The following is a 12,436-nucleotide window of genomic DNA, read 5'->3' on the forward strand; positions in this document are numbered from 1 at the left end:
ATGGCAGAGAGGAGGATGCTGTCCAGGCTTCAGTCCATCCTGGACAATGTCTCACACCATTGCCATAACACAGTGACCAGCAGAGAAGCTCCTTCAGCAGGAGACTCCTCACACCCAGATGCTCCACAGAACGCCACAGGAAGTCATTCCTGCCTGTGGTCATCAATCTCTATAACGCCTCGCTCACTCAGATTCATAGAATACGTAATTGACACTTATGTGACATGTATTTATTAATTCTTTTGCTCATATACACACATATATATATATAATTACACATGTATATATATTTATATTTTTAGTGTGGAATGTTGTATTTATGTAAATATGTTGTTTTTATACCTGGAGCGTGTAACAAAGATAATTCCGCCATGGGATTAAAGTATTTCTGATTCTGAATCTAGAAATAAGTAAACATTTCTTAAATTAGGTGTATTCACCTTCTACTTGAGTAGGTAAATAAGATGATCTGCCAATGGAATGAGTATTTTTACTCTTAAGATAAGATAATTAGATAAAATGCAGTTGAAATAAGATAATACAATTATTATTTTCTTATTTTAAATGTTTATTGTCTCCTTTCATTAGTAAAGTTTCTCACTTACCTCCTCAAGATTCCAGAAAAAATGACGTATTTAGATTTCTATTTTTTGCACTGTTTTCTTTTTTTTTAAGTTGTTATATACTGTTAGTTTAAAAGACAGTACAATCCTTTAAGCCTATGAGACAAAAGGTGTAATCCTAACTCTGTAAACACATGGAGACTGCTACAGTGGGTGTGTGTGTGGGGGGGGTTACATGTGGGAAAGTAGAAACATGTTTACCTTTCCAGCAGAGCGTGACCAGATAAAACAAACATGGATTTTTTTCTATAGTGTGATTTTCTTCAGGATATCTGCAGGACGTTGAATTTGTATGTTTTCTTTGCAAACTCTGGCTTTAGCTGACAGATTCAAATGAGCAAATGTCAAGAAAATCCTACTGGGACAGATGAACTTTACTTCTAGTTCATCAAATTCTCCACAGTTGATGGAAGAGATGAAGACAGGAAGAGCAAAAGCTGAAATGAATTTAAACAATGATGTATAAGTTTACCTCTGAGCACATTCCTGTTACCAAGTTATTGTAGCTTCTATATCATCTGCTATGCAGATGATATCCAGATGTATCTCTGTGTTTCTAAATACAAGTGGAGCTCTTCAAACCTTAACCGACTGCATCTCAGACATAAAAAAAAAAAACTTTATTCATTTAAATGAAGATAAAAGAAAGTTTTATTTGGTTTTTGTTCACATTATGAATTTACTCTTCTCAATACTAAATCTAAAGCAGTAGTAAAGAACCTTTGAGTCATCTTTAACAGCAGTCAGAAATTTCACAGGCCCAGCAACATTGTGTTCAGGGCTAGTTTTTATTAGCTATGTCTTTTAGAAAAGGTAAAACCTTTCTTAAATTGTTTAAATCTTTAGAAAACTAATCTCCCGGTAATAAGCTTGAGAACTGACTGGAACTGTCTCAGTGTTGGTGCTCCCAGTCATTAGTCAACCGTCTTCAGTTGGTTCAAAATGCTGCTGCTCCCCTTTTAACCCTCGTTCGGCTCTACGTACTCCCAATCCCTTTCCTCTCCACTGACTTCAGTTTCTTTTAGTATTGATTTTAAAATGTTCCTTTTTTGTTCTTAAATCCCTTAACGCTCTTGTGCCAACATACCTGTCTGAACTCTGTGCGTCCAGAACCCAACTAAGGCCACAAGGTCAGCAAAATAGCTCTTGTTAGAAGTCCCTAGAGCCAAGTCCCAGCACTGAGGTCATCAGGCCTTCTCAGTCGCTGGGTTCAGGTTCTGCAACAAACTGCCTCCTGACATTCATACCTCTACAGACTGAGGCATTTATAAGGCCAGACGTAAAACCTATTGACATTCAGTAACATGGTTTCATAATTGTTGCTTTATTTATTTATTTCTTTATATATTTTTTGTTAAATGTTATTTTTTGCTTCTGTTTTCCATCATGTTGACTTTACGTACAGAACTTTGGTCACCGTATGTGTCGTAAGAGGCTCTATAAACAAGTTGTTTTTTCACTATCAAAGACAAGGTTTTACAATCCCAGAGAGGCACTATTGGCTCGACAAGTTTTAGAAGATATAAACCCTAAATAGTGGGAAGGAAATGTTTGTTTCACACTTTCCCTTCTATCAGATACAGAGTGCGATACTGACTTCATGGACGTTTGTGTCATAATTCAGATATGGGGGTTGTTGTCATGTTTCCCTGGTGGAACTCAGAAATACTGACTTCTGGATGCAGGCTGTAAAACAAAGGGAATAAATGACTTTACCTGTAAACTGGAGCTCAGTCAGTATCCGTAAAAGAACCTGTAATTATTTAGTAAAAGGCTTTCTTTCCAAATTGATCTAAGATACAATCTGTGTCACTGCATCTTGATGTGTGTGCAGCTGTGATTCAGCAAGATTTAAGGTTTGGACTTATAACAGGTGGAAAACTTTCATTTCTGATCATGAAAACATGTAGTTAATGTAAAGCAGTGATTACCAGACTTTTCCCTTGTTTGATTTAGAAGAAACTTTTCTCCGACCAGCTAAACTCCTCAGACTCATCTTACAGCTGTAGGAATGTGAATCTATGTGATGAAGGATTCCCTGCTCATACACTTGTTTTCGCTATTCATATCAGTTCATAATCAAATCCCAGATAACCTCATGTTTCCATTACATCTTAGAAGACTTTTGGGTTTAGCCCCAAACCCTTCCTCCCCAGTGCAGAGAGGCGTGATGCCTCCTTCACAGAAAATAACCACAGAGCAGCTGTATCACTAGTTAAAGTAGCAGTTAGTTCCCAAAGTGGTGAACCATCCATTACAGCCATTTGCAGGTCTTATTGTCTTTTGATGCAAAGAAACTTAAAGACTTTTCTTTTTTTCTTGCTTTTCAGGCACTTCCTCTTCAAAACAGGTACAGGCACCACCCCTCTCTTCTCCACAGCCACTCCTGGCTATACCATGGCTACAGGCTCTGTCTACTCCCCCCCCACCAGGCCGTTGCCAAGGAACACCCTGTCCCGCTCTGCCTTTAAGTTCAAGAAGTCCTCCAAGTACTGCTCCTGGAGGTAAGATGAAAACAGAAACCATTTTTTTTCTACTGTTTTAGGTATCCTGGTGTGTGGGTGTGTGTGAGTCCTGAAGTGGCATTTCCACTATTCCATATGTAGCAGATGGTGTGTCCTCGTGTGCCAGCACAGTTTAGCTCTACAAAACACTGTCCTAATTGCTAACTTGACTTTATTGAATCCTGATTGGAGCCAGCATCAAAGTAGGAAGGCCACATTGATATTATAGTATGCTGTGTTAGTGTGACCTTCAACCATCTGGAGTATCTGTGCAGAAATAGGTGTTTGTGTTGGAGTGTGTGTTTGTCACCTAAAGGTGTATATTTGTTGGTTTGGCGAGAACAGTAGACGGCATATAAAGGAAGCAGAGGGTAGATAAACAGCCCTCTGACAGGCAGACACAGAAATCACCCCAGAGAAGCCATATACCCTGCATGGAAGTAGGTTGGCAGCAAGGCACAGGAGCCAAAGAGGCACTGAGGAAGTCACAGAGCCTTGGACCTGCCCTGACCTCCCCCCACCAAGCAAGGGAGACACCCCAGAGCCTCCAACACACTTTACAGGCATTAGCATGCCACAGCAGACGGACCAAGGAAGGAGGGGTGCAATAAATTTCACTCTGATGGGTCAATGCATGACAGGGGAGGGATGCCATTTCAGCACCCGTGGCCCCCAGGCACCCGACACACTTCTGGGAGCCCCCGTCCCCACTGAACCAGGTGCAGTCACCTCAGCAGGACCCAGGGAACCACACTGCGGTCCTCAATCCCAACCCAACAGGTCGGGATTGAGTTGAATGATCTGTACTTTCTGTGGAGTCTGAGGTCGTTCAACATCTGTAGAACAGATGTTCTACCAGTCTCTGGTTGCCAGTGTCCTCTTCCACACCCCGGTGTGCTGGGGGAGTGGCACATCCACAAAGGACACCTCCAGACTGGACAAACTGGTGAGGCGAGCCCGCTCTGTGATTGGCAAGAAGCTGGATCCTCTGGGGACGGAGGTAGAGACAAGGACACTGAACAAACTGCTGGACATTATGAACAATGCCAGCCACCCTCTGCACACTGTCTTTACCACTCAGAGGAACCTGATCAGTGGGAGATTGATCCTCCCTAAATGCAGGACCAACAGACTGCCGAACTCCTTTGTTCCTCAGGCCATCAAGCTGTACAAGTCCTCAACTGGCGGGAGGGAGGAGGTGATAGGAAGAGGGACAACAGTCAGCCCCCCTCCTTGGACGTCTTGTGCAAAACATTACCTATTATCACTAATGTGCAATATTCTTCTCTCTACTATACAATAACACATGCCAACTACTGTCTAGCCTGTGTAATTTTTCACTTAATTATAAGGTCTATACACTCTTTTTATATTGTCTGTCATATTTTTATCTTTAATGGACTCTTGCTTTAATTCTTTGTACTTTATATAAGCTACTGGAAACCATAATTTCTCTGAAGGAGTAATCCCTAGGAATAAATAAAGTAGAGTCCATCCCTATATCCACCCAAACATAGGCCATCTAACTGATTTAAGAGGAATTAAATGTTTGTTCATCTCTGACCTCCTGATTCCTCTACGCATTGAGTTTTATTTTTCTGTCTTTTTTGTTGTAATAGTTGCAGAAACTCAACTGAGTAATATTTTGCAGAAATAAATATTCTCACAACAAACCAACATCTTTTAGAGCTGCTAGTAGGTCTTTTTTCACAATGGTTCTTGCTGATTGTTCTCCCTGAGTTCTCCCTGAGCATGCATGGATTCCCTCTGGGTACTCCAGCTTCCTCCCACAGTCCAAAAACATGACTGTTAGGTTAATTGGAATCTGTCTTTAGGTGTGAGTTGGTGTGCATAGTTGTGTGCGTTTGTGTTAATCTGCAATGGACTGGTGACCTGTCCAGGGTGGACCCCACCTCTCACCCATAGACTGCAGGAGCTAGGAACCAGCCCCACCGTGACTCTGACAAGGACTAAGCAGGAGAAAAGGGATTGTTTATGACACCTAAGAAGTTATTCTGTCAGCATTCTGCTCCTAGTCTGGGTAGAATAACCTTTCCGATGTTTTTGCAGGAGGTGATAATGGGGTCTCCATCTTTTCTTACATTATTTGCTGTCCATATTCTCCTCAGGTGTACAGCCCTCAGTGCAGTTGGTCTGTCGGTCCTTCTCTCTGTCCTGCTCTGCTACTGCATAGGTAAGATTACACACAAACACTCTTGCAGACCAAATATATAGGGAGAATGTACAATGTACACTCACATGTTTGTCTTGCAAGGCGCCCAAGCCCGCTTTGCCTTCGCTCTGCAAATTGACATATGTGAGTGTGTGAATGTGGGTTTGAGTGTGAAACCATTTGGAGTTGTCAACAAGACAAGAGAAAGTGGATAGAAGCACAGCCTTATTTCCCATTCTGTCTGCCCTTTGTTAAGCCCACCTCATCTTTCTTCTGTGCTTGAGTATCATCCTCTCAGGCTCCAGCTGGATTTTACCATTCATCTTCTCTTCCTGCTGCCGTGGCTGGTTGTTACTCTGCGCTATGAGACCAAACAAACATCCAAGATCTCCCCTTTTCCTTAGTGGTGCTTTCCCTTTTCTTTTGTTATGCCTTTTCTTTCTTTCTGCAGTAAAAAAAAGGCTAATATATCAGCTAGAGAAGGGGGCTGCTTCTTATGGATACGGCTGAAGCCTGACATTCACATATAATATTCCTCCTATAAAGTTTCCCTGCTTTACATTTATTCGAAAGAAATAGTTTATAAATGTTTAATATGTTAAAAGGTTGTTTTAATTTATAACATTGTCCTTTAAACTGTAAAACTCTACTAAAATGTTCCTGGTCTCCCTCCATAGGCTGGCTGATGTCTCCATATGAGGTTTAAGTGGTTTCATACTCAGATGTGTCAAAGTTTTAATGTTTATTACTCCAGTAGAAGTTTAAATCCTACTGTTAAATTTTTTTTTATAGAAGTTAGAGAATCAACTTCAGCTTTTTACTCCAGGAAAAGTGTAATAGTACAATTTTTAAAACTACTTAGTGTATAAAAGTCAAAGTAATATAGGGAAAAATGTCAGAAGCTTTACTGCACTACCCTATTAAAGGAACATTTTCTATACAATTCTGGATGATAACTTCCTTAGAATTAATTTTCTAAGTTTTATAACTAATGGTAACAGTGTCACATTTAACTTTGCATCAACATGAAGAACTACTTATTCTGGTTGGGGGTGAACAACAAGTTGGGGCAGCACCGAGTCCAACCACTAAGAAATTAATTGTCTGGATGAAATAATTATTTGGATGTTTTTAAAAAAAAACAATTTAAATACCAACAGGCCGTAATGAAAATTAGCTTAAATGAAACAAAAAAAATGAGTCTATTTTTAAAATGTAAGAAGTAGAAGTAAAAACTTGTCTAAAAAATAATAACTTAAGTAAAGTATAGATAGCCAGAAGTTCTACTTAAGGAAGGTAATGAAGTATTTGTATTTCATTACTTGACACCTCTGTTCATGCTCTCCACTTTAGACGTTTTACTTCCATCTAAAGGGTCGGAGTGGGAAACCACATGCCTCATTCTCAACAAATCTAATGTGACTAAATGTGGTTAGTTGTCCAGCACTACCAGAACTAATTCAAAGTTAATGATTTAACAGCTGTCTGGATTCTATAGCAGTGGTGCATATGTGCATACGTGCCAACATTGGCTGGTCCCTGGCTGGTCCTTGGCTGGTCCCTGGCTGGTCCTTGGCTGGTCCCTGGCTGGTCCTTGGTTGGCCCTTGGCTGGTCCTATGCTGGTCCCTGGCTGACCCTTGGTTGGCCCTTGGCTGGTGCTATGCTTGGCCCTTGGCTGGTCCTTGGCTGGTCCCTGGCTTATCCTTGGTTCGCCCTTGGCTGGTCCTATGCTGGTCCCTGCCTGGTCCCTGGCTGGTCCTATGCTGGTCCCTGGCTGGTCCATGGCTGGTCCTTGGCTGGTCCTTGGTTGGCCCTTGGCTGGTCCTTGGCTGGTCCCTGGCTTATCCTTGATTCGCCCTTGGCTGGTCCTATGCTGGTCCCTGCCTGGTCCCTGGCTGGTCCTATGCTGGTCCCTGCCTGGTCCCTGGCTGGTCCTATGCTGGTCCCTGGCTGGTCCATGGCTGGTCCTTGGCTGGTCCTTGGTTGGCCCTTGGCTGGTCCTTGGCTGGTCCCTGGCTTATCCTTGATTCGCCCTTGGCTGGTCCTATGCTGGTCCCTGCCTGGTCCTTGGCTGGCCCTTGGCTGGTCCTATGCTGGTCCCTGGCTGGTCCATGGCTGGTCCTTGGCTAGTCCTTGGCTGGTCCTTGGTTGGCCCTTGGGTGGTCCTTGGCTGGACCCTGGCTTATACTTGGTTCGCCCTTGGCTGGTCCTATGCTGGTCCCTGGCTGGTTATTGGTTGGCACTTGGCTGGTACTTGGTTGGCCCTTGGCTGGTCCTATGCTGGTCCCTGGTTGGTCCTTGGCTGGTCCTTGGCTAGTCCTTGGCTGGTCCTTGGCTGACGTTTGGCTGGGAAGGACCATTTTGAATAGCTGCTACTGTAATTTTAAATATTTCAACAAATTAAAAGTAGAAATAAATTATGAATTCCTCTATTTAATTGTGATAAAGTTAAATGTATGAATTTGCTAAATACACTTAATGTGTTATTTGCTCCAGCTGAGATCTTGTGTTCAGGTGAAGCAGAGATGATGACAGCAGACAAAGCCAGGTTACCAGGTTTTGGACCTGTTCTTATGTTAAACCTCCAATAATGAGCTGATCCACCAAAAAAACGAATGTCTATTAATCCACTCATCTTAATCTGTTGTTTCTTCATGAATTCACCCGGATGATAGATGTCAATGCCTTTTTATTTTGAGAACAGAATTAGTTCTGTGTTGCCATGGTTTCCCTCTTATCTATAACATTTTTCATGTTGAAACCTGATAATCCTTACATTCACTTGTGAGGTTTTGACAAAAAAATGATTTAAAAAAAAAAGACTCAACAGAGATGCAGGAATTCCAGATAAGGGAGACATTATGTTGTTTCCCCCCCTTCAATAATTTCAATTGGTTGCTAAGTTTGGTTCTTTTTAGATAGTTTGAGACAGACAGGAAAGATCAAAATAAAAGGAACCAAAGAGAGATAAAAGTGGTATTTATTTTAAAGGTCATTGATTCCCGGAATGAACCAAACCAATTATAATCCAAGCTCAGATGGTCCTTGAACTTAAAAACCTCCTGCCTCAGGGCAGCGTGTGTGTGTGAAGGAAATGTGTCCATATTCCACCATCTTCATCGTTGGGTGTGTTCTCAGCTCCCTCGCACAGCACTGATATTTTTTTCCTCCTGAAAGCATCTGTTTAGACTTTCCTGGGATTTTATGGCTGAATAAAGCGAAACACTCTTGACACACCAACACACACACATGTGTTTCACACACTGTTGAAGGCAGTTCTACCCGCACTATAGAGACATGCGAGAGCAGGTGAGAGACTTAAAACCAAAACAGAGCAGCTTATGCTCATGCACATGTTGATTGGCACATTAATCTGCCTCAGACACACATAGCCGTCCACACACTCATTATGTTAGGTCCTTCTATCCACACAGGGCTCATAATTAACCTAAACCTAACCTAAACCACACACTGGTTCTAAACCGGACCTCTAAAATAAAAGCAGCAGGTAAAGAATGGTCCCCGCAAAGTAGTATATGTCAGAGAAATGGTGCTTACACTGTAGCAAATGTTAGACACACACACACACACACACACACACACACACAGACCCGAAGGGAGAATAAAAGGAGAGACAAAAAAAGAAACAGTGCCTCTGGTCCAGGCAAATTGACATAATGACAGCATTTGATTAATTTCTTGTCATAGCTGTGTTTGCCTGTGGTTTATACACTACCCAGCATGGGAGTACGGCTGGGTGTGTGTGTGTTAGTGTGTCCCTCCTGAGACATTGGTAAACAGTGTTTTTGGTCTGATGTCTATTTTTTTCAATGATTTATTTAATTCCTTCATTTTTTCTTTCAAACAGTAATAATAGTTACATTTCTTATCAAAATGAAATAAGTGTAAAGTCTATTGAAGCTTATTCTACCTATTAAATTATTTGCAGTATAATTCTGCCTTAATATACTAATTAGAATATGAGTATGAAATAAAGTTAAATACGTCAGATTTAAGGGATTAGTTAGCAGTAATGGGAGTAACGGTGTTAAATGATGAAGGTATTAGTGGTTATGTTAACTTTTTTTTTTCAATATATTTTTTTTAATTTTCTCTTTTTTGACATAACAACCTTAACCTTGTAACATGTACTTTTATACACTTACATTCATCCATGCATTCACTATTCAAACCTGCATTTTTCTAGTTCCAAAAATATACAAAACCCTTTAGATTAGAAAAATAACAAGGCAATAAATGAATAGAAACCGTAGTCAAGACATCCATTCAAGACACCCATCAATCAGCTCTACTTTCACTTCCTATGATCCTCATATATGGCTCACATAGGTTCTCAAAGTCCCGTTGTTTGGCCTTGGGAATGTATGTTCCAGTCTGAGTGAACCTGCAACTTCTTTCCTCCAGAGTCCCATGCATGGAGACCCTGCATGGGACTCTGCAGGGTCTCCATGCTCCTCCAGCATAGTGCAGAAGGAGCTGTCATGAAGAAGTACATAGTCTTCCAATGTATGCAGAGGCGGATTTAAGAAATTTGGGACCCTAAGCAAGGACAGGTAGAGGGCCCTATATATTGAGAAGACAACACATAAAAAAGAATCATTATAAAGATACAAAACATTTTTAATAGAATAGACACATTATTTGTTGTTCGTTTGTCCCTTTTTTCTTGTCCCGTTTCCTGTTGCTCACTTAGCTGATTGCTCCTTCCTGTGTTTCCACAAAGGCCAAAGTAAATAACCCAGTCCTTCTTTTCACTGTAGACAAGCCATGATCTGCTTCTCTGTTCTCCATTTTTCATTTGGATGAAATAATAGCTGCATGAATCATGACAGCAGACAAGATAGAGGAGAGCAGGAGGCGGGGTTACCAATCTACTCGCTCTGGAGAGCAGAGTTCGCTGCTTTTAGATGTTATCGGCAAAGTCGCAGGGAAAAGTCGCTAGATTTGGCGCTAGGAGCTTTTTAGAAAAGTTCTAGAGGGGTCTGAAAAGTGGCTAAATATAGCGACTAAAGCGCTAAGTTGGCATAATAAGAAATGGTTGTATTAATTATACATGTAAAGTTTTTTTAAACCAGTGACAAAAAAAAAAAAAGGTTGACGTCCCACTGGCTGAGCGCAGTGCTGTATGTTCAGAGGATAATTTAAGAATAGAAGAAGGGTTCATGGCAGCTGCACAGAGAGAGACGGTGGCCTGGAGAGGTAGAATAGGACGCTAGCTAGGTTGGGGGTTTGCCTCCCCCGCTGCAACCACTGAACATCGAAGGCCGAAGTTTAAGCAGGGCCTGCCTCCTCCCCCCTTTTTTTTGTATTATGCTCCGACCAGTGACAGGTTCCTGTGTCTGCTGGTGAGCTGACTGTTCTCTGGGTGCGGGGTTGGGTACTCCAGTGGCCGGTGTCTCATTCCTGGTGGCTGCTGGGTCAGTTCTGGGCCTCCTGGCTCTGTGCAGTTAGCACTTGTGGGTAGTGCTCCCTGTGACCTCGAAACCCTGGGGTCCCTAGCCCCTGGGCTTGCTGGTTATTGACATTATTGATCTCACAGTGGAGAGATGTACACGTTTCTCAGCCCAAATAGTCAAAGGAGAGGAAGAATGGCTCCAAAGGAAGAAAAAGACGCATGGGATATACAGTATATATGGCGTCCAGGGTCGGACCCCTCTGGGACTGGGCCCTGCGGCGTCACTGCAAACAGGCGCTCATGGAAGCCAAAGGGTAAACCTTCCTGCAGTTTGCTCGTTAGATGCAGGAATAGAGTCTTTATCCAAGTCTACTGGAGGCATCTCTAAACTAAAAAAGCTTCTTTCATTGACTCACCATCACTGACTGACAGCTGCTGCCTTTATCCACACATGTTGCTCTTTACTCTCTATTATTAACTGTTTTTCTTGAGGAGTTAAATCTGTGTTTAATTATATTTTATTATTGCTAAAGGCTTCATTTTCCAGCTTCATTCCCTATTTTATAGCCATTTAAAGGCTGTCAAATTATAAAGATATAAAGATCTTAAGAAATCTTATTGTTCTTTTATTTTAAACTGAAAACATAATCACCTTTACATAATTATACTGCAGCTGACATGTGTACGATATTAGTGCACAATGATTTTGAATATGTAGTCCTTTGGATTTTTATTAATTCATGAATTAATCTTATATTCATCACTGGAACTTCCAGTTGTATTTAAAATAAAGTAAAGTAAAGTTTTCAAAATTGTTTTACTTTTTCAATCATATAACAAAAGCATATTTTCTTTGCCTATTAACAAAATCCTCTGTAAAGTTACTGAGTTCTACCTCAGTAACTTTCCCAGAGATGTTAGTAGCAGCTGTAATTACTGCAGTTCGTTGTTAAGTGACGATCCCAGCACTTTTAATTAGCTAAGTGTTCCTTCTGAAATTCTTCTAATGGTATAAGGTTTGATAAATGTTTTATTCATTAATCTATTTGCCTCTTTATTGATTCATCCCGATCATCCCGGTCCCCCAGGAACACCCAGCGGCCCCTCACTGGTGGAGGTGTTCCTGTCCCTGAATGGAAGAGCAGGTTCTAACTCTTCTCTAACCACCAGCTGTATAATTAACAAAAACAATGCAACATCATGATCCCTGGAAGTTAAGCTCTTCTTCTTTATGTCAATTGAACCCATAATGTTGCATATCTTTGATATAAAGGCTGCAGATTTTTCAAACATTACATCAAGTCTCTAAAAAGTGTGGAGTATCTGCCAAACGAGTTCATTGAACTGCCGTCTTTCCATTACTGTTCTCTGCTCATGGAAAACACTTTTATTTTCCCCCTTTTTCTTAAGACCCAGAAAAGCTTTTATTGCTTTAGAGTAGTTAGACGTGTTTTCTTTGAAAGGCTCCTTTAACCTAAGAAAATGTTGATCAAAGTGTGTTTTGAATGGACAGAGAAAAAGGAATAAAGCTGAGGACCACTAAAGCACTGCAACTCTTTTAGAACTTGTAAATAGTTTCATTTTAAGTGTTTATTTTTATTGAAAACGTTCAAGCTTCATGTTCTGCTAATCTTCATCAGTTTAAGTTGTCTTCATTATTGCCAGCAAAACAGACCAGTGACCTGTAATAGACTGACAGAATTTACAGAGAGAAACTAG

At 41.1% G+C, this 12,436-nt stretch overlaps 1 protein-coding gene across 8 annotated transcripts in view; it reads left to right on the forward strand.

The window, feature by feature from the left end:
- The window catches only part of LOC119777832 (teneurin-3-like), a 488,332-nt gene that overhangs the window by 310,010 nt on the left and 165,886 nt on the right, over window positions 1–12,436 (forward strand). For all 8 annotated transcript variants that reach the window (XM_038276831.1, XM_038276836.1, XM_038276833.1 and 5 more), the window contains 2 exons: window positions 2,954–3,127; window positions 5,257–5,321. In XM_038276831.1, the coding sequence (XP_038132759.1) occupies window positions 2,954–3,127; window positions 5,257–5,321 (239 nt within the window). The remainder of the gene's footprint in view (window positions 1–2,953; window positions 3,128–5,256; window positions 5,322–12,436) is intronic.

This window comes from Cyprinodon tularosa, unplaced genomic scaffold, assembly GCF_016077235.1.
Source record: "Cyprinodon tularosa strain WSP-4 unplaced genomic scaffold, ASM1607723v1 ctg128, whole genome shotgun sequence".
Taxonomy (NCBI): Eukaryota; Metazoa; Chordata; class Actinopteri; order Cyprinodontiformes; family Cyprinodontidae; genus Cyprinodon; species Cyprinodon tularosa.